This window comes from Chelonoidis abingdonii, chromosome 9 (assembly GCF_003597395.2).
Source record: "Chelonoidis abingdonii isolate Lonesome George chromosome 9, CheloAbing_2.0, whole genome shotgun sequence".
In the NCBI taxonomy this organism is placed as follows: domain Eukaryota; kingdom Metazoa; phylum Chordata; order Testudines; family Testudinidae; genus Chelonoidis; species Chelonoidis abingdonii.
Window position 1 is genome coordinate 14,444,205 of NC_133777.1, and position 22,004 is coordinate 14,466,208.

At 42.1% G+C, this 22,004-nt stretch overlaps 1 protein-coding gene across 1 annotated transcript; it reads left to right on the plus strand.

Annotated features, from left to right (window-relative positions):
• Positions 1–626: 626 nt before the first annotated feature.
• Positions 627–20,338, plus strand: TMEM130 (transmembrane protein 130). The gene is made up of 8 exons (XM_032771001.2): positions 627–808; positions 5,350–5,652; positions 8,930–9,101; positions 10,044–10,213; positions 11,417–11,501; positions 16,670–16,872; positions 18,808–18,920; positions 19,781–20,338. Exons 1-8 carry the CDS (start codon positions 727–729, stop codon positions 19,967–19,969), a joined length of 1,317 nt encoding a protein of 438 aa, XP_032626892.1. The 5' UTR covers positions 627–726; the 3' UTR covers positions 19,970–20,338.
• Positions 20,339–22,004: the final 1,666 nt, after the last annotated feature.

Sequence of the window (22,004 nt, forward strand, 5' to 3'; positions counted from 1 at the left end):
GGAGTAGTCCCAGTCCATTCAGTGAGTCTACTTACATGCAAAGAGTTATGGGCTTGCAGGATTGGGACCTAAAATATTATTGCTTTGTATTGTATTATTAGCTATATGACACATAAAAATTCGTCACTCATGTGTTTTGGGAAGATTTTTTAAGGTGGCATTTTTTTCTCTGCCATCAGGAATATGGTATAGGAGATGGCAGAGTACTTCACCTGTTTTCTAATGGGATATTAAGCCCTGCACAGGTCAGTCTATTGTAGAATTTTATACAGTGTTTTATACAAAATTCTGCAAGATGCACATCGTCAAACATACCAAAATACATTTATTCTATTACCAGAAACCTGATTTTTATTTTCAAAATTCTTGCAGCTCTAGGAGCTTTTCATTAACACCCCAGACAGGGATTTTCTCTGCCTCATTTTTCTAATCCATTGGTTTATACAGGTGACTAATATACCTGTAACAAAACCTAATAAGAACTTTTCTACATTGGTTAGGTAGCCAGGATTTGCTGGGCAAACAATGTACAAAGAAATAAAAAACAAAACAAAAAAACCCAGACAGCACAGTACCCCACATTGCCTCTAGGGGACAGCAGCCGTGGTTGCTTGCTCCCCGTCTCCTCCCCAGCATAAAGACAAATTCGAGCCCATTTGGGAGATGAAGTCTGGCTATCGGAGCTGAACAGACAGCAGCTGCTTTCTCTTGGCACACTGACCACAAATGGCCCTGGCATTTTTCACCCCGAGCATCCTCCAAGTGACTTGCATGGTGCTGTTCCTTTTCCATTTCAAGTCAGCAGCAGGTAAGGTAGATCTGCTCCTTTCTCAGTACAGGGCTAATGAGCCCAGGGGTCATTAGAAGCAGTCCTAAAAAGCAATCTTATGCTGCTGTAAACACAGAAGCAGCATTTATTTCCAGGCAAGCTCAGAAGCAACTGAGCATTTCTAGCGTTTGCATGAAAATAAATGCTGTATCTGCATTTGCAGCAAAATTTGCAGTGTCATATTTATCCTACATATGGAAACAGTCCTGCATTTGCAGGGGAACAGATTGGATGAGAGATCTTTTTCCCGCTGCTAATTTCTGCAGTTTTAGGTTTCCGTTTTTCCAAAGAGTGATAAAACCCTACTCCGAAACTGAAGGAGATGTGGTTAAACCTCCTAGCTTGAACCCTGGTTATTTATAAGGATGACTTTTTGTTTTCCTGTTCTACAGTGGATTGTGTATTCATTCATCCTGCTTGAATAGCTGGAGCAGGTGTGAAGGGAGTTGCACCGCCAAGGGACACCTTCCCAGTAGGAAGCTGGCAATAATGAACAAGTTCTCTTACAGAACAAAAGGGGGGGGCAGGGAGGGGCAGCTACTTCTGCCCTTTTTAATCTATAAACCTCATTCAGCTTCCACCTCCTCTTCATGGTGAGGCTTGGCAAATCTGGGACGACAAGAATGAGTCTGTCAGCCCCCTTCTAGATTTGCTTCCTAATTGGGATGCAGTAAAACATCTCTGCTCCGTCACTGCTATTGCACCCAGTGAGTCACAAAAACTAAGACAGCCCACCTCTCCCTTTGCTCCTTCATAGCATGGCTGTGTTGCATCTTACATCAAATGGTATGAGAAGAGAGTCAGGAGAGCTGGGTTAAATACTCCACTCTGCCATTTATGCATTGTGTGACCTTGAGCCCCCTCTCTCTTAGTTATCATACTTCAATAAGACCCCTCCCCCATTTCTTTTTGATATCCTCCACTGATTTCTGCTATTTTCCTCCATTTGTGCTTCAGCAAAATGGACAGTGAGCTAAGTCTAACTTAAATAGAGAAATAGGTGACATCTCTCTCCATCTAAGTTTTTAAAAGGTTACCTGCATCAGGAAGGAGTTGAGTTTTTCCAGTTTTGCACCACCACATTTCTTTCTACTCCCAGCCATTCTGCAAGAGCTTGAGTTCCCCGCCCCCTTTCTCATGCCCCTTGAATACGCTGACCTTCACTAGCATAGGCATTTTAGGCTGTGGATGTTTCCTTTAAATTAGGGCCATAGACTGGTTCTTTCCCAGGCTGGAAGAAGTGGAGAGAGGAAAGGTTAGTAATTGAGGACCATAAAACAAACAAAAAAATATGTTCTCCTTCATACACATAAGGCTAAAGGAAAAACCTGTATTTTTCTTGGGTTTAATAAGGAGATAAGGGGATTAAACCTGTATCACATGCCTGGTTTTGGGGACACATCTTATAGGCTAAAACTCTGCTCACAGAAATATTGATTAAGGGAAGGGTGTAGCTAACAATGACTCTATTTATAAAGATGAGTTCTGCAGAACAGCGTCAGATCTGCTCACACAAAATTTATTCTTCGCATTGAAGTTGTGGTCTTTTTATTTAATTTTTTTTTTTTTAATGAAGGAGGGGGTGATTGGAAGAAATGGAGTTGTGGCTACAAAAGCCCGATCAAAAACTAGCAAGAAGAATGAATACAGTTGGAGAAAGGGATTCCCTGGGTGAACTTCTATGATATTAACTTGTACAGTATTGCCAACTTCAAGAGATCAAAAATCATGAGCTGGACCCTCAAAAATCATGAGATTGGCCCCCAAAAGTGTGATTTTTAAAGAAGATTTTATTGTGTTGTTTTGGTCAGTCTCTTGATTTTTTTTTTAAAAAAAAAACCCTGTCCATCCCAAGGGCGTGTACATTTGACAATTTCCCACTCTCCCACTTGTGCCGGATAAGGTGATTTTGGCCCCAATTGCAGGAGCTCTCACCCCCATCACCTGCCCAGCACTTTATCCTGCCCCCCAGTCCTCCTTCAGTTCTCTCCCCACCCAACCCATCCAATTAGTCCCCCTCACTTCACTTCCCCACTCCCCATTATCACCACCCATCAGTTCAGCCCCCTTTCCCCATTGACCCCTGACCCCAACACCCTCAGTTCAACCTCCCAGCACTCACCCCATCTGCTCAGAACCCACCATCAGTACAGATCTCCACCCTATCAGCCCTTACCTCCTCACATCAGCCCGCCTGCTGCCCTCCGGCCATAGTTCAGCCTTTCTAGTCTCACCTCTGCTCCTCTTCACCCATCCCAGGCCTCAGGGGGCTGCAGTGGGGTCCCCTTTCCCACTTTCCAGGCTGCCAGGGGAACAGCCGCCCGGGGCTGACAGCGGGAGCCACACCCAGCCAGGGTAGAAAAACAATCCTGGGATTTGAGAGTTCTATCACAAGATCATGAATGAGGCTTCATTTTACTTAGTGATCACATCTCTCACAATAAACTTGCAACAGTTGGCATGTTCATATGACGTGTGTGCTTCAGTTTCTGGCTTGCGTTGCAAAATCCACAATCGACTAATACCTGTTATTTTTGTAGGCTTAAAGTAAAACTGGTCTTATTTCAAATGCAGAGACTGGCTCCGTAATGATTTCCCAAGACCAAATCATCACCCCCATGTCCATAAGAAAAATTCTGCTCTGGTGATAAGAGGCTGAAACACCAAGAGTTTTAATGCATGTACAGAGGTACTTCAGCAACTGGTGGAATTTTCCTAATCACCTAGGTGCCTAATTCCAATTGATTTCAACTGGAGTCAGCCACCTAGGCACTTTTAAAACTCCTGCTAGGCACCTATCTGCATTTTTAGTACCTTTAAAAATCTGGCCCAAGTTTGTGCCTGCTTCCACCAGCACTGAACTTGCCCCTGTACTTTAAAATTACAAACCACTTTAAGGGAGCTTGGCCCAGGTGATCGCTGAAACCTGCATTTTCCTCTGCACAGAATCTTTCTCTTAGCTACACAAGGGTTTTTTTCTCCTCACCATACAAAGTTGGTGTAAAAAGTGTGTTCAGGCTTGTACAGTAACTCCTCACTTAACATTGTAGTTATGTTCCTGAAAAATGCGAATTTAAGCAAAACAATGTTAAGCGAATCCAATTTTCCCATAAGAATCAATGTAAATGAGGGGGTTAGGTTCCAGGAAAAAAAATTTCACCTGACAAAAGACTACATACACACACACACACACAGAGTATAAGTTTTAAACAAACAATTTAATACTGGTACACAGTGATGATGATTGTGAAGCTTGGTTGAGGTGGAGGAGTCAGAGGGTGGGATATTTCCCAGGGAATGCCTTATGCTAAATGAACTAGCAATTGACTGAGCCCTGAAGGGTTAACAGTCACAACACTCTACAAGACAGCAGGAAAGGAGGGAGGTCAGACAGACACACAAAGCTGGGGTGTGAGAGAAAAAATGCACATTTCCCCTTTAAGTAGCTGACCCCAGGCTTAAGTACATGGCCTGTTAATTAAATCAACTTGCTGAGACCTGAGAGGAAAGCTGCTGCCTAGAAGCTCCCTCCCTCCATCGTTTGTCTCCGCTGCTCTATGAAAGATGGGGTAAGCGGGGTGTAGGAGCAGGGGGGAGGGGAAGACAGCCTGACATTAGCCCCGCTTTTCCCTGTCGCCCCGTACAGCAAGCAGGAGTCTCTGGGAGCAGCTCCAAGGCAGAGGGCAGGAGCAGCACATGGCAGTGAGGGGAGGGACACAGCTGCTGCACAGGGAGCTTAGGGGAGTGGGAAGCTGATAGGGGGCTGCTGGTCCACCCTGGTTCCAACCAGCCACCAGCTAGCTGCAAGGGACTACTCTTCCTGCAAGCAGTGGACAAAACAGGCAGCTGCCAAATGAGGTTAGAAGGGAGCATCGCACAACTTTAAATGAGCATGTTCCCTAATTGATCAGCAACTTAACATCGAAATGATATTAACGGGATGACTTTAAGTGAGGAGTTCCTGTACATGGTGACACAGAAAGAGAAAAACCATCCTAAAATGGAAGGCGTTTGCACATCTTGGAACAGATCCTTATCAGGAAGGATTTGGTTTAGCTTGTAACGTTTCAGAAGTCAAACAAAGCTGGGGAGGGTTTATTACTTTACAGATATGTTTTGCCCCTTCTCTACGTATACACTTTTATTTAACCAACTGCAAGGTCCAAATCTGGATCTAAGCTTCCCCCAAGTTTTGTGGATATTCTGATCTAGCTATTTGGTTTGGGCCCCTCTCTATTTTTTAACATTTCCAGACCCATTCCTATGGAAATATATGTTTTTCATTGTGAATTGTTTTAATTCTAAACAACATATAACTAGTCATGGAGCAAGAGAGGAGAGTAATGTTTATACATATATTTTTAAATACCAACGTGCAGTGCCTGTTCAGAGGTTTAACTGTATTTAGTGCAATCGGGTGCTAAAACCACATAATTACAGCACGTTAATACTTTTTTCACATGTTTGATCACAGGGAGAATATATATAAACACAATGACGTTTGTTTTCTGATTTTACAGTGCAGTATGTTCTGCAAATCCACAGCAATGGTCCCATCACAACAGGAGCTCAAGCTACAATTCATGCCAGCTTGAGTATGAAGAATGATGATGTTGCATTCATTAGTGACCTAAAGTCCTATCATTTTAACTGGATTTTTACCCCTCTGACTTTGATTGAGAAATCAGAGCAGCGATTTAACTCTATGATTACAGTGACGGGTGAATTTTCTGGAGACTTTCCCATTTCTGTCTGGGCAACTGAGACACACTGTTGGTTATGTCAGCCGATCGCCAAAAACTTCACAATGCTTCATGTTACAGGTAAAATATCTTTGAACAGCTCATTCAAGTCTTCACACCTTCCACTGAGATAGGCACTACATATTCTGGGATTCAGAACAGTGCTAGCTACAACTGTGTTTAACATGGCTTCTACTAGCAGGGTCCTAGAACAGTTTTTTTGACAGGTGGACAGAGATATTTTTTGCCATGAACTGTGGTCACCAGCCCATGCTGTAGACTACCCAAGACAGAAAATCAGTAAGATGCTCACTTGCAAAAAAAATCCCTGAGCCCACTACTCAAGAAAGCCATGCTAGAAACCTGATGTTTGAGCAGTTGTACTTCACATGTTTCTGCTAGCTGTAGCTCACAAAAGCTAGAGCAAGCCTGGTATGGATCAGGCGTTTTTTATTCTGTGAAATCTAGATTCCTGGAGATGCAGATTGTTGCTGTCACACTAGCTCAGCATATCTAGTTCCAAACTTGAGCTGACCTCCAGCAGCAGCAATGTACAAGTTTGCCCTTTATCAGTCACATCCAACTTGTGCACAAGACATGACTGAAGTAGGAATATCACAAGGCCATCGGCATGGTAGAGCTATTATACTTTGTATAAAAGTATTTTGAATAGCTGTAGCTGGAGCACAGTTGAAGGCGTGGCTACTGTCACAAGTGGGACTATGGCCACGTCTGGACTACCCGCCGTATCGGTGGGTTAAAATCGATTGCTCGGGGATCGATATATCGCGTCTCATCTAGACACGATATATTGATCCCTGAGCGCGCTTATATCGATTCCGGAACTCCGTTCGTGTTGGTGGAGTTCCGGAATCGACATGGCGAGCCACGGACATCGATCCCACGCGGTGAGGACGGGTGAGTAAATCGATTTGCATATCTAAAATCGATTTTACCCCGTAGTGTAGACAAGGCCTATGTAAAATAGCACCTCTGTTGTTGTTGTTGTTATTATTTGTATTATCGTAGCATCTAAGAGCCCAGTCACGGACCATTATGCGAGGCATTGTACAAAGAGAACAGACGACAGTCCCTGCCCCAAACAGCTTACCCGTTCAACAGATCTGATCATGTGGCTATTTGGAGTCACATGATCTGATTTTACTGTCCAATGGACTCATCCTCAGGAATGTTGGGTGGGCCTGTGAAAGGATTTTCTCCATCATCCCTAAACATAACCAATTCTTGTCCATCAGGATCCAAATACTAGCCACAGGGAACACCTGCAAATTTGAGGGAGGGTTAGTGAGATCATTCTTTGAGAAACACCTCAAACTTAACCAAGCCATTTTACACAATGAGTTTGAGTGTGCGCACAGGCTCTGCTTTGGCAATAAGAGGCAGAAGAGGACTGAAAGATCCTATCTGCTTATTCCTTTCAATCTCAGTGCTCAGTTTCCATCGGCTTATGTTTTCAAGGCTATCTTCACAAGGAAAAGAAAGAGAAACTTTTTAACCTATGAAAGCTAAGATTCACCTTTACCTTGCCAGTTTCCCCAAGCAAGCAGTCCCCCAAGCACTGGCTTTGCAGGGCCCAAGGAAAAGCTCCAATATAAAAAATAAGTCTGTTTAGTTTTGTCTCCAGTTAGTTCTGCAGAGTCAGTCCCAGCCTGGAAGCGTGATTTTTCATTCTAGCTTCGTTTGCCAATTGAGAGATTTGTTAACAAGACAGCAGCGGAGGCGGATTAGGGGTTGTGTGGCCCTGGGCCAGAACAAGTGAGGGCCCCAACCCTGCTTCCCAGCAGGCATGCCGGGCGGGTGGGGGGAGTGGAGCAAGCCCCCAACCCCAACCCCGCTTGGAGCACCAGGCGTATGGAGCCTAGGAGCGCCCCAATTGGCCCGATGGCTAATCTGCCACTGGATAGCAGAATCTATGTGTTACAGGTGATCCGTCTAACCTGTCTAGTTATCTATAATGAGCTTATCCCTTGGAATCTGATCAGCATGATCATGGACGATCTAGAGAGATCCCAACTCAATTTTTCGTATCACAGGTTGCACTCACAGTGCTGGCCATTATGGATATGTCTACACTGCAGTTAAAAACCCGGGGCTGGCCCGTGCCAGCTGACTTAGGGTCACAGGGCTGCTTGGGCTTGGGTTGGAGTCCAAGCTCTAGGACCCTGTGAAGTGGGAGTAGGGTTGCCAAACCTCCAGGATTGGCCTGGAGTCTCCAGGAATTTAAAGATTAATCTTTAATTAATCAATTTTAAGATTATGTCACGTGATGAAATCTCCAGGAATACATCCAACGAAAACTGGCAACCCTAGGAGGGTCCCAGAACTTGGGCTGCAGTCTAAGCCCAAATGTCTACACTGAAATTAAACAGCTTCGCAAGCCCAAGCTTCATCAGCTTGAGTCAGCTTGCACAGGCCAGCTGCACGTTTTTTTAAATGCAGTAAACACATCCCTAAACTATCTTTCAGCCTATAAACCAGGGGTCAGCAACCTTTGAGAAGTGGTATGCCAAGTCTTCATTAATTTAAGGTTTCGCATGCCAAGCCAGCAGTCGGCTGAGTGGGGCCGGTGGCCGGGACCCCAGGCCGGCAGCGGGCTGAGCAGGGCCAGCAGCCGGGACCCCAGACCAGCAATAGGCTGAGCGGGTCATCTCGCTGCCGGTCTGGAGTCCCGGCCGCCAGCCCCGCTCAGCCCACTGCCGGCCAGGGTTCCGTCCATCCAGGCCAGAGCAGGCTGAGCAGAGCCAGCGGCCAGGACCCTGGCTGGCAGCAGCATGCCACTAAAAATCAGCCTGTGTGCTGCAGGTTGCCAACCCCTGCTATAAACCAAGCAAATATGAGGATATCATCACTGAGAGACATGAAATTTCAAACTTCACTATGCTGTTTGCACAGAATTGCTTTACATTGTATAACTGTATTTTAAATCATTATAGGCTTGTGTATAGCATGTCAGTCATCCACAATAGTAAAAATTTTCTTTTCCTATACTTTGTTTTAGAGAGTGTGTGTATTGGTTAGATCAAGGGACAGGGAGTCAGGACTCCTGGAGTGAAATCATTGCCCCATTGAAGTCAATGGCAAAACTTTTCTGGACTTATATGGGGCCAAGATTTCCCCCCTTGGATTCTATTGCAGGCTGTGTGACCTTGCATAAATCATTTAATCTCTACCAACATTTACCAATCTGTGAAATAGGTATAAAAATGCTTACCCAGCCTCCCAGGGATGTTGAGAGATTAAAAGAATTAATGTTTAAATGAGGCTTTGAGATTTGTAGGTAATGCTATGAAAGTGAAATACAGTCTCATTCTTCTTCCTTTATCATCATCTTCTGCAGAGTTTATAGTAGGGAATCTTACCATTGCACAAATAGAAGACAATAGAACGTTTGTCGAACAAGGTTCCAGTTCTGCCACAGACACTCTGACCCTGATTTCTTTCTTTCTTCATGATCCGAGTAACTATTTCAAGTCGGCATCATTCATCTACAACTGGGATTTTGGAAATGGGTATGTCCAGTTGTTTATTTATGGAAAGGCTCTGGGTGCTTCTAGTAAGGATGTGTAACACACTCCTACACTCACAATGTTCAGACAGTCTAGGACCTCACAAACTTGTGAGTTAAAAATGTAGACTTTGGCCTAGGGTCTGTCTCCAAGTTTCATTATGCTACTTAGGTGCTGATGTGTGCTGAGCTTCCCCAAATTGCAGAGGTGTTGAGATCCAGGTTTTTAGGGTAAAGTCCATGTTTTGTTAGAGAGGGTATGTTAGTGCAAATACATAGAGCTGAACAAATAATTCATAGTAAATATATTTAATGACTTGAGCATGTTTTTCTGCTTACAGAATCTCCATGAGCAGATTGCAGTTTTCTCAAGTGTAATTTTTAAATACATTTGAAGAATCGATTGTATTCCCTTGGTTGTTATTGAACAGTGTCTAGATATTACAATAACTGGCCATCTATAAATACCTTAGATAGTCACATGGTGCTGTTTCTGTTCTCTGATTGGATGAATGCATAAGCACTTCTGGCATGAATGTTTGTGTGCTACATTTCAGGTTTGATTTTTTTTAAATAGTGGCCCATATTCTTTTACTAAAGAATTTAGTTTTCCTGTGGCACCCCTGCTTTACTGACCATAAGAAACGAAATAGTAGATCATTACCACCCTTTCTAATTCTGACCCATGAATGATATTTAGGGATGATTGTTTAAGTTTTTCAAGGAAAACAATGACACAGTAAGAAAAGCATACTGGTGGGCCTAATTCTGATCTCACTTTCACCAGTTTGACATCAGTATAACTCCTTGAACTTCTGGGGAGTTAGTCCTGATTTACATTGCTGTAACAAAGAGGACTCAGACCTTCATGTATCTAAAACATTCAGTGCATGCAGTTTCTAAACAGAGATGATGCTGATTCTAAATCTTTTCATGCTACCCATAGAACTCAGCTGGTAACTGAAGAACCCTTTGTCTACTATCATTATTCTACGGTGGGGAATTGCAAGGTGCATCTCAAAGTTGTAGCTGAATGGGAGCAAATTGAGAGTCCCACACATGAAAGAAAGATTGTGCAGAAAACGGGAGATTTCACCACTGAATTGGAGTTGCTGGGTAATTATAAATGGCATTGGATGCGCAAAACAGAACTTCCTGCATTGTTGCACAAGCTGTAGTATAATGTAATTTCTAGACCATAAGTTGAGCATGATAATTAAACAGAATGTGGAGCTCTTTAATAAAGTATTGCATCAGACCTATGGTTCAACAACAGAGCTTTTCAGTTTTTTTCTTCAAGTGACCAGTTTTATTATCATCAAAATATCCCTTTTCAAAAACAAACATTAAGTAAAAAAAATTCTAAATTTTTAATTTTTAATGAAATTATTTATAAGATTTCTAATCTGAATTTTTTATCATAACCATGGTAAAAAGATTTTATGTATCAAAAACCTTGTTTTTAGTAAATAAATTGTAAAATACATTTTTGTGAAAAAAATGCAAAATGTAAACCTTACAAAAATATTTTGAATTTTTAATCATTATTTTAAAAATTGGGTAATGGGTCTATTTACATTAATTATATTGATTAGCTCTGCATAAGGCTAATTTATGTTTGCTTTGGCACCCAGAGGCCATAGCAAAGGACAATTCCTAAATGCATGAAATTAGGCTTGGCAGAATTTCATTTTTATTTTTTGATAATTTTAGCAGATAATATCAATGTTTATTGTTAAGCATTTTTTTAGATTTTCAAAGATTTACATTTTTACAGAGGCAGGAAGTTACTGGGAGGAAGTACAGACAATGGTGGGGTCATTCCATAATTATTTAATGACACTAGATGTTGAGATTCAAAAAGCTAACACTTGTAATGGTTAAAACACAAATTGTCAACCTCACATTGTCAAAATATACAAAATAAATATCCTAAATCAAACTCTAATCATTTCTCAGGCAGCACTTTTCTTACTTTGCCTATCTGTGAATTTTAATGATCATTGATGGAAATTTTCTTTTGTTGGTTTGTGTGTATATGGTAAAATCAATATTTACCAATAAAAATCTAATCTTTCCAAGCCTAAAAATAAAAATAATCAATTGTAATTTTTAAAGATAACTGACAAAACATATTAGTTCATCTGAGGCGATTCTATTTATTAGCAAAAACAAATAATGATAAATAAATATCACTGATGTGACTAAAATAAGCCAGCATAGAAAAGTGTATAAAAATTAAACTTTCAGTGTAAAACAAGAAATTGTTTTTGATTTTAAAGCCACAATTTCATGACTTTATCACACTGTTCTTTCCAGATGCTGTTAAAAGTATAAATGTCATAGGCTCCAGAGAGACTCGTGTAATGGAAAACTTAAGTTTATCTCTACATATCAATGGCAGGTAAGTAACACACAAATATCCTTTGCTATAAAAAAAATTGTTTTTTAATTCTGATTTCCCCAGTGTGTAACCCGTTGCATGTTACAGAACTGATCCTAGAAAGATTTATTTTCTGTGAACAGGATATTACTGCACATTACTTGTTCATGACTCTAAAAATCTCTCGTACTGCAATAGGTTGCAGGAATGTAGACTATTAATAAACTGCACTTCTCTTCAGAGAATCCCCAGGTGCTTTACGCACAACACAAATGTTAATGAAAATCAAAGAGGACAGTGAGAAGAGAAACAGCAGTAAAAAGGAAGGAAAATAAGGGGCTTTTTAAACTGTGCTCTGGACTTGTTTTCCTCGTTGATCCCTATCACTAAAGAAACCTGCATGCCGCATGTAGGGCACGCTAACCAAAAGGCACACCAGGGCTGACACTAGGGAGTGGTAAGGCTAGGGTTCTGTTTCAGCCAGGTAACAGCAGCCACAAGGTGAACCAGGCAAGAAGAGTCTGAGCTGCAGTAGACCCAGAAGGGGAGGAGTGAAGGGAAAGAACTGGATAATGGTGAAGAAGTTAGCCAAAGACAGCTGGTTCTGGGGAGGAGAGAAAGCTTACAGTGCAGAGGTTGGTCTTGGCCCTCTTCGCAGTGCACCACTTTGGTGCATTTAGTGTTGCATTGGGACTAAAGGTTCAAGGCTGTAAGAACACAAGAGTTGCACACCCAAGTTTAGCTTTGCAGATGCTCTGTCAAGCTGTGTGACAGTCTGAGTGAAGGAGATCTTTTAAGATAGGGAAGGAGTTTCACAATGTCTTGTTGGAAAACTTGACAGAATCTTTCATCAGCAGAGAGAGATACTGAACAAACTCTGCCTTAAAATTTATCCCACAGCAATAAGTCTTCCTCCAAGTGAGTGAGACTTGCCAGGCCTGCCTGTGAGAGCTGGCTGGGTTGATACAGTGTTGCTGTGTGCATTGCAAATCATAGAATTCCAGGGTTAGAAGGGACCTCAGGAGGTCATCTAGTCCAACCCCCTGCTCAAAGTAGGGCCAAACCCCAGACATATTTTTGCCCTAAATAGCCCCGTCAAGGACTGAATTCACAACCCAGGGTTTAGCAGGCCAGTGTTCAAACCACTGAGCTATTCCTGGAGGGCAGTAGCACAAGTACAGGTGTACATAAGACTCCTGCCAGGTGCCCAAACTTTGTGACACCAGGACATCACTGGTAATTTGCCTGGACAGAAGTCATCCTCTGTTGAACCAAGCAAGACTTCTCATGAGCTTACACATTTGCAGGGGCAGGGCCTAGATTGCATGCAAATTAACATAAATTGTAAAAAATGTTTGGCAGGTGAATTTTAGACCCCTGAAACAGGGTTTTAGAATGAACAACCCAACCACACCCTAAACTCTAGTGGAAGAAATAGCACCAACATATTAAAAATAATATGGGTGATACAAAGCAGCACTGAATGATAAATAAACTGGTCTAATTAAAATCTGGCCCGAGGGGATGGGATTTTTATGACAGAAGCATAACTCAAAGTGAACCAAGCACAAACTGACTTCTTCGCTCAGCAATGAATATGCTGCAGGGTTGGAGGAATGGGATGCTGATAAAAAGGATCAAGAAAGGATAAGTTTATCACCAGAATCAAAGTCCAGAGAGCAGCAGATGAACCTCTGCAGAACCATGTAGAGCAAAGGTCTGAAAAATGTAAATAAAGAGCACAAGCAAAACACAGCAAAAAGCTATATGGCCAAAACGTGGTGGAAATGGTGGTGTACCTTGATATATTTCTAGCAAATAAAGAGCTTTGTGACATTGCTTTAAGATGATGCTGTGATGTACAAGCTTTATTTACCTTTTGCCAAGTCTTTAATCCAAATAGTTGTGTTAAGCTCATCTGTTGCTCTTTTATAGGCTTTTTATGAGCAGAGGACATACATGACAATCCTGGGTGTGTCACAGCATCACAGACATTGACCTCTCTAGTTGTCCAAGGAACAAGAAAAATAACATTTTCTGACCTCTGGGAATGAAGTCCGTTTCTGTTTGCCCTAGTTGAGGAAGAGATGAAAAATAGAGAGACACGTTTTTATAATATTTTACCTTTTCAGCACCTTTCATGCCAACTGTTCCGGAAGCACTTTATAAACCATATATACCCTTGTGAGGATTCTTTCACTTGCCACTGAAATCCAGCTATATGCGGGGTGGAATAAAGCAGGTATTTAAGGACCTAATCGCATGAGATGCTAAGCATCCTGTGCAAGTCAGCGGTGGTTGAGGGCACTCAGCACCTCAGAGGATTGGAGCACAAAGGATTGGAAGCTGATTACATTCTATATACTTAGATGTTCCTGCAGTTTTATCTGGAGACAGTAACAGTTTTCACTTTCTATATGACATGGAGACAGTTTCTGTCTAGATAAAACTGCAGAAGCATCTAGGTATGCAGAATGTAATCCGGCAAGGTGCAATTTGGCCAGGGCTCTACGATTAATACCCCTACTTTTGTTAAAAACCACATGAGATCGTTAATTGCCACAGGCAGTTAGGACCTCAGTTTCACATTTAATTCAAAATGCAGTACCCATGGAGATTGTTCAAGGAGACATGCACCTTTTATGCATTGCCAGCACCACTTCTTGCAGCATCTTGGGTTTCCTTTGAAGGTTTCCTATCAGAGTGTTTCCTGAGTCCTGCTTAGTTGGTAAGCTCTGATAAAACCATACAGGCCAAAAGACCCAAAGCTTCCAAAATGAATGGGTGTTTTGGATAAGAAGGAATGGAGAATTGGACCCCGAGGTATATCTTCAGGCTGTGGAACCAGTTTTTCCCCCTCCAGTGTCTAGAGGGGATTCCTTTTCAGTCTTGGCTGTGGAATGTGATGATGAAGATGATCAAGGAAAGGCTGGTTATGTAGCATACCGTGAAACTGATGAAAACGATAATAGACATCCACTCCTGTTTGTGTGCAGAATGTTTACATATGAAGTCCGTTCTCCAACCTCAGTGCTAGAGTTGAATTAGGACTAAAAGTTAGCAACATAGGAATTTCCAGATGGGATCATACCCAAGGTCACTCTAGTCCAGTATCCCATCTCTGAAGGTGGCCAACACCAAATATTTAGGAGTCCTGGTTGTTTTCAATTTTTAAAATATATTTCTTAGATGTTTACAGCGTTTCATAATGGTAAATGGAACTGACTTACAAACAAAGCAACCTGATCATAACAAATTTTCATAAAGAAATAAAGGAATCAAAGTTTAGTTTTCTATTAATAATAGTATCATATTATTCATGTCCATTCAGACAGCTTCCCAGTATTCAGGAAAACATTTGTGAATTCACAAATTTTAGCCCCAATGATTATTCAACCAAAAAAATAGTAACAGAAGTTTACTTATTATCCTGTCTCAAAATTTACAGTCAGCCAAGCACAAACTGTCACTCTGTGTGGAATGATTCACAATCATGAGTGCCAACCCCAGGGCAGACTGTCAAAAAGCAGGGCAAACACCCCAAACTTGTGGTATGTTCTATAATTAGTTACTAGAATGGTGAAATCTAATGTGAACTCCTGAAGCACCATACCAGTCTTACCATAAAGACACCGGCAAGCCCCTGGGGCACTCCAGTCTATCTTGCCACCCAGGCAAGCTGGACTTAGTGATAAATGGTCACATACACCAAAGATCACAAAATATTCAGGTTGCTTCCAATCGCAATAGACCAGTCACTTACCCCAGGTCAATTTCTACCTCAGATCTCACACCAATGACAAACTTTGTAGCCAATCCTATAGTAAACCAACTAAGGAAAAGAAATGAGAGAGTTATTTACAGGTTAAAGCAGGCAACATATAGGCACAATTGAGTTATAGTCTGTGGTTTCCAAAGGTGACAGAGATGTAGTAATCTGTCCACTGAATGTCTTTGAGGGCTAAACCAGGTTGACCTTGGAGATCTCTGTGTTTTACCACCCAAAACGATCGGTGGTACCTTTATCGCCAGGAGTGCAGCTCCCAGCAATAAAGCGCTGTCTACACTGGTGCTTTTCAGCGCTAAAACTTTTGTTGCTCAAGGTGTTTTTTCACACCCCTGAACAACTAAAGTTTTAGCGCTGAAAGTGGTAGTGTAGACACAGCGTTAGTCTTGATAGTTCTCCTTCATGAGCGGAGGGAATCACTCCTCCTGTCTGAGTTTACAAGTTCAGAGGAGGCATTTTTACAGTTATAAAGCAAAAGTTTACCTTTATAGCATGGGATGCAGACACTACAGGTAGCATTAATGCATGCAGCAATTTACAAGCATTTTATAGAGTTTAAACACTAAACCCATCCTTACAAGTCTAGCACCCAACCTGAACAACACTAACATCCAGGTGAGCTACATCTGGTCTCCAGCTCTGAATCTGTCAATGCTCAGCTGACGCCTACAGACCTGGCAAAAGCTGGCACCTGGTCTACCAGCATCACAAAAACAATACCACATGATTTAGGTAATCAGTGCCACAACACAAAAGACAAATAGTCAATGTTTACCAAAAACCCATACACTGAAAATCATTCCATCAACCCCTGATCACCTCTCCTCCCCCCAGCAATGTTTTGGCATAAGAATAATTCATGCTATTGCAGAAATGAGGGTTCTTTAAGGTACTAACAGAGCTGGGAAAAGTCTTAGCAAGTATTAGGACATTTTCAAATGGTGTAAATCAGTATAGTTCCACTGAAGTCAAGGGAACAACACTGATTTATGCCTGCTGAGACTTTGGTCATTATTCCCAACAAGAGGTAGGCTAAGCCATAATAATTGTAAGTCCTGAATTGTGACGTGATCTGTGTGTGTACTGCTGTTCTTTCCTAGGCAATCAGAAACTGTCATTCACATTCTGTACACAAAGCTGTCTGCCCCACTAGCTTCTCAGGCATTTGGCTGTCAGGTCTATATAAAATATCCATGGCTATGTAAGTGTTGTGAAGACGTGTTTAATAGATAAATGTGTGTACAGTTACTTAGTTCTAGCCTTAGTTCAGTGCAGTATTACTACTTACACCAAGCGTCAATGTTTTCAACGTTCCTGTGCTATTTAAACTATGTGATTCATACATTCCTATTTCAAATAATTTTTTACAAGCCTCTGCTGAATTTTTTCCTGGTCATTTCAGCCCTCCACTCACCTTATGCTGGCTCATAAAGGCAGAATGTATTCCACTTGAAGGGGAAAAGTGCCATCTAGTGGTGATTAATGGCTCCTCCTACAGCTTGAGCCATACCTTTCGTAATGCAGGACAATACTGTCTCAGCGTGAGAGTGGAGAATGATGTGAACATGTTGCAGACGTACCATGAGATTAAAGTGTGGCCAACAGGTGAGATGGGAGATACAGAAGAACTGCCATGTTAGCTCAGATGACTCGATGTGCCTTTGACAGTAGCCACTAGCAAAAGCTTCAGAGGACAGTGCAGAAAGTTTCTTAGTGGACAGTTATGGAATAACCAGCCCAGAGATGGTTTCTTCCTAACCCTGATCAGCTAGAGGTTGTCTTATGTCCTGAAGCATGAAGGTTATATGCTCTCTCTCTCTTTTTTTGTTTTTGTTTTTTTGTTTTGTTTTTTCGGGGGGGTTTTTTTGTTTAAATTTCCTCTCTCATATAACTGATGTTCTACTCCTTTTTAAAATTCTAAGTCTCCGTGGTACCTTGTGAGTTCCACAGGATGACTCACTTGTGTACAAAATGTATTTTTATCAGTTTTAAATTTGCTGCCTTTAAATTTCACGAGTGGCCTCTAGCTCATGCATTGTGAGAGGCTAAACAGGACATACAAATTCTCACATTTCCTCGTATTAACCTCCTCCTTAAAATAAGCAGTCCCAGTCTTTTCAGTCTCTCTCTCTTTATAGGGAACTCTTTCCAGGTCTGTAATTATTCTTGTTGCCAATTTCTGCCCCTCCAATCCCCCACCCCATCAATCTGTGTTATACACTTCTTGAGACAGGGCAACCAGAATTGAAACCAGTTTTCAGAGATCTGTAATGGGCCAGCACTGAGCAAATGGTAAGTGCCAGGTGGGGAAGAGAGGATGGCCAGGGCATCTTGCTGGAGCAATAGTGAAAGAATACCTAAAAATTCTCAGGAGAAGGGGTAAGAGGGCAGTTCAATTTCCATGGCCATTAAGACACTGGCTTACACTGGGGGCTGCAAAGCCAACCCATCCCCCAAGCTTATGAAGGGGGCCCTGGCCACCCCTCATTCCTGCCCACCTCAAGAGCATGCACACAAACACTCAGGAGCTATCTACACACCTTGCCTTTGTGCAGACCATGCAAGGGGAGAAGGAAAGGACCTTTACAACCTGCCACGCCACCACCCTGTTCTCTCATAAGGGCTGGCCCCATTCTGGTCCTCAGTCATTGGCCTGAACTAGCCAGCAAAAGTGCCAGCTTGTAATGATGCAAGCACCCGTCGAATAGACCTGTGGCTGAGACCACCACCTCATTTCACTGAAGCTGCTGGACAGCCAGCAGATGCGAATTACTTTTGGTTGCTTCAACATTTAGGCTGGATTTGAACCAGTGGCCTAGAGGTTGAAGGTTCTGAATGCCATAGCCAGTTCAGAATCCAGGCAACTGCATCAAGAAGATTTACCAGCCCCATGTGAAGTTTGTTCTGATATCTTCTGCTTTACTTCACTAGGCGACAGAACAGGTAGAATATTTTTACAAAGCAGGCTTGCTGGGTGGAATCGCTCCCTGCCTTAGCATTTGGATTTTCTAATGATCCTGTGTATTCTCTTTTCCTCCACTTCTCTGGGCCCAATGCTCTGCACACCTGGAGGTGAGGAGAGATCCAGGGGACTTTATTTCACTTTTCTGTCTCCTGCTTCTGGACCCTTCGGGTCAGCAAAGGACTGATTCAACTCTTGCCATAACTTAGGGCAGGTTCAGGGAGTAGCCTGGGAAATCCTCAGGTGCCTACTTTAGAGCAGCTTCAAGCACCCTTTGTGTCCCCGGTGTAGTCACAAAGTATGCTTAAAATGCTACATGATTGAGGAGGGAGGAAGAGGAAGTATATTTGGCAAAGTGAAGGCTGGTTTAAAAGAATTGAAAACAATCTAGCATACACCACAATGATTCAAATACAGCAGTGCAATTTGCTTTTTTTTTAAAATAGTGTTTTGGGGAGAATAACCTGTGCCCAAGTGCATGTTACTCTTTCATTCTACCCAGTCTTAAAATTTTTTCACCTAGAATGGCCTGATCTCAGTGCATTATATTATACTGGACATATTCCTTCTTTCCCCAGGTATTCACCCGGCTTTCTTTGCCCTGCCATGTATTACTCTGATTTCAGTGATGCTGGGATTTGTTATATACACGACCTTCCGAAGCAGCTCACAGCAGAAGGATCTTGTGGAGGTACAGGGGTAGCATTGCTTTGCACTGGGCAAATAATTCAGAAGAAGTCACTGGATGAATTTCTACCTCACCCCTTTTCTTTTTGTTGTGTTTCTTTTTTTCCTGGTTGCAGATTGCTCACAAACAGAGAGTGATTTTCTCAGTTATATTTGAAATTATTCAAATATTGAATATTCAATTATTGAATAGTTTCACCTAATTATTCTTGGTCTGTAGTTCACTCCACAGCAGTTTCTTGCATTAATTCACTCTTAGAAATTTAAGCTGTGTAAGCGGTCATTTAAATCACGTGGCAGGGCTCTTTGTCCTTATTGGATGACGGTAACTCATTGATTCAGGCTGTAGTGCAAATTCTAGTGGGAAATCGATTTAAAATTGAATTTCCATTAATATTCTCCAATATTTTCTTGTTCTTAGGGAAGGGATGGATTGCCTGGGGAAGGTGCAGGGGGAGCGTTCACAGAAGGACATATCCTGGGTAACCATGCGTGGATGGAAAGAAGGAAGGTAGTGGTAGTGGGAAAGGAGGTTGAATAGTAAGATAGTACCATTCTACCTAATACCCTGTCCTAAGTAATCATATGAGCATATTTTGTAACCTTCATCCACCCATCCTCCTATATTCTTCACCTAGAGGAGTTTTCTCTTGTGTTATGTCTATAATTAATATGCATGCTACTAGAGTCAGAGACCAGATCTTCCTAGATATTAGAACTCTATTTATATTGTGGTACTGTCCAAAATGTTAGTAATAGGCCTGTTAAGAGAAAAACCGACTCTGGCTCCATTTCTGATTTTTCACTTGCTAGAGTAGCCCTAAATTTGGAAGTGACCTCCTCCTCTTTGATGTTGCTTTTCAGGTAGCTGACTTTGATTTTTCTCCTCTGTCTGACAAAAATCCCTCTCCTTCCGATTCCGAGTCAAGCTGTGGTCGAATATGCTGCAGGTCCTGTTTCCTTCAGCCACCTCAAGAATATTGGGAGACTGTCAGGGAGAGCCACAGACTCCTCCATCCTTTGTACAAGCCAGTCAAAACTTACACAGTGTGAAGAACACAGCTTCGTTTGGTTATGTTAACTGCTGACCTTAACTTTTCCCCTATGATGAGTTAAAAGCCAAGTGCTGCATGGATGGTTCATTTTTGCTGGTGCATTGAGAGATTCACTGCTTATTAGGCCCAATGCTAAAGAGTACTTCATCGTGTAATTTAAAAGGAAATGAACTACAATAAAAGTGGCTTCGCATATTTGAATTACACGAGTGTATATCTTACAGCAGAGAGCATTGCCGAATCATTTAAATCCAGTATCTTATTCTTATGAGGTATTATTTTATGTGCAGATGTTTGCCAAATCCACTCCCCTTTGTAATTTATCTGACCGTCCCCCATCACGACCATCTCAATGCTGTTCGTTTCAAAGATGGAAATGCTCAAGACAAAAAAGTGCCTCTCTCTTTTTTCACCATCGTACGGCATTCAGTTTACCAGGAGACTGACCCAGGTGAAATGCTGTTACTGTAATACATATTAGTAGTTAAAAAGAAACCTGTTTGTTCTCCAGATTGGAACATTCTTACTCCAGTACCCTTCTCAATGAACCAGACTCCTATTAAAAGGACCTCAATTTTAGCAACCAGTATTCACCAGAAACATAATAGCTGACGTTGCACTGGTGAAAACCTGCAGATACTAACAACAGATACAAGGTACTGTGTGAGGACTTTACATGACTTAAAAGGTGCTGGGTTCCCAATACATTGTTGATGCAGTGCAGTACTAAGGTTTCCTAGTCCAGGAGAGGTGCCATCTTTCAGATGAGGCATTCAAATAAGGTCCCTTTTGCCCATTTTTAATCTCTATGTAGATAGTCATCGAAGTTCCCACTGGCATTCTTCAGAGACAACGCAAACAATAGGCTAAAACTAGTGCTGGCTGTCAGTGCCCCTCAGAGCAGGTTTTGCCAGTTAAAGCTGTGTGAACTCACTGCTTAGTGCATACTGGCTACTACCTTTCCCGCCTTCCAATTCACTGCACTACTAGCATTTAACTTACTACTGTACTAGAGCCCTGAAGTACCTTGAAAGAGTTTACATAAAATCAAATTCTGTTCCATTTCTTTCCCTCTGTTCTCCATCTTCTCTCCTGCTGATTTGCTCACTGTTTTTGTAAGCACTTCGTTATACCCTGAGTATGGGAAATACTTGTGTAATGGCTAAAGTGTAAGGGACCCAGAATTAGGATTCGCTGGGTTCTCTTCTTGTTTCTGACACCAATTTGCAGCGTTGCCTTAGGCAAGTCAGCTCACCTCTCTGATCTTCAGTGTCTCCACTGATACATGGGCTCTTACCTAACTCAGAGCAGGTGGGCTGTGATGCTAACTGAATTAATATTTATAAAGGGAGTTGGGATCTAAGGTGAGGACAAGGACCCTTAAAAGTGATCTAGTCAATCCAAGTTCTATTAACAGGTACCTTCCCATGTAGTGCCCTCCCCACCACCACCCCCGTTTTTTGTTTTTTTTTAAGAAAGGGTTTGACTGTGTATTTACAAGTGAACTGTGGAACCTCTGAATTAGAAAAGGTGTCCTTTGTGTTCCTGTTAGGTGTGCTAATGCCAAACTCTTATCTTCAGTCAGTCTTAACAAGATGGCTCTACTTAGTTTGTGAGGCAGCTATTGTTCTCAAGTGCTGCAGTTTTACTGCTTATTCCTGAGATAATATCAATTTGAAAAATTGCCAGAAGGTACAGGACTAGTTCCTGGCTGTTAATATACCCCACAAAAGATTGCACAGTTCCTTGGAAAGGAGGCATTTGATTTGCATCATTGAGCTACAAGACAGGTCTCTGCCCCATGGTGGCCTCAGAGAACTGTGCTGCCCTCGGCAATTGCTACGTGAAGAGGGAAGTTCAGATTGTGAAGATAGCTGGTGATGTTTGATATTCATTTGTGTCCCTTTCATACATAATACATTGTGGGACATGCTAACCCAGGTGCAGTGAGTTGGGGGAGTGGATATAGAGAGCCTCTCCCTTCCCCTATACCCCATCACACTTCCACTGGAGTTGGCCAGAATGTGCCTGCA

Coding starts and splice junctions, on each gene's coding strand:
- TMEM130 (XM_032771001.2), top strand. CDS start 727: ATGGCCCTGGCATTTTTCACCCCGAGCATCCTCCAAGTGACTTGCATG. Junction 10,214..11,416: donor CACTGAATTGGAGTTGCTGG/GTAATTATAAAT, acceptor TGTTCTTTCCAG/ATGCTGTTAAAAGTATAAAT. Junction 11,502..16,669: donor TCTCTACATATCAATGGCAG/GTAAGTAACACA, acceptor TGGTCATTTCAG/CCCTCCACTCACCTTATGCT.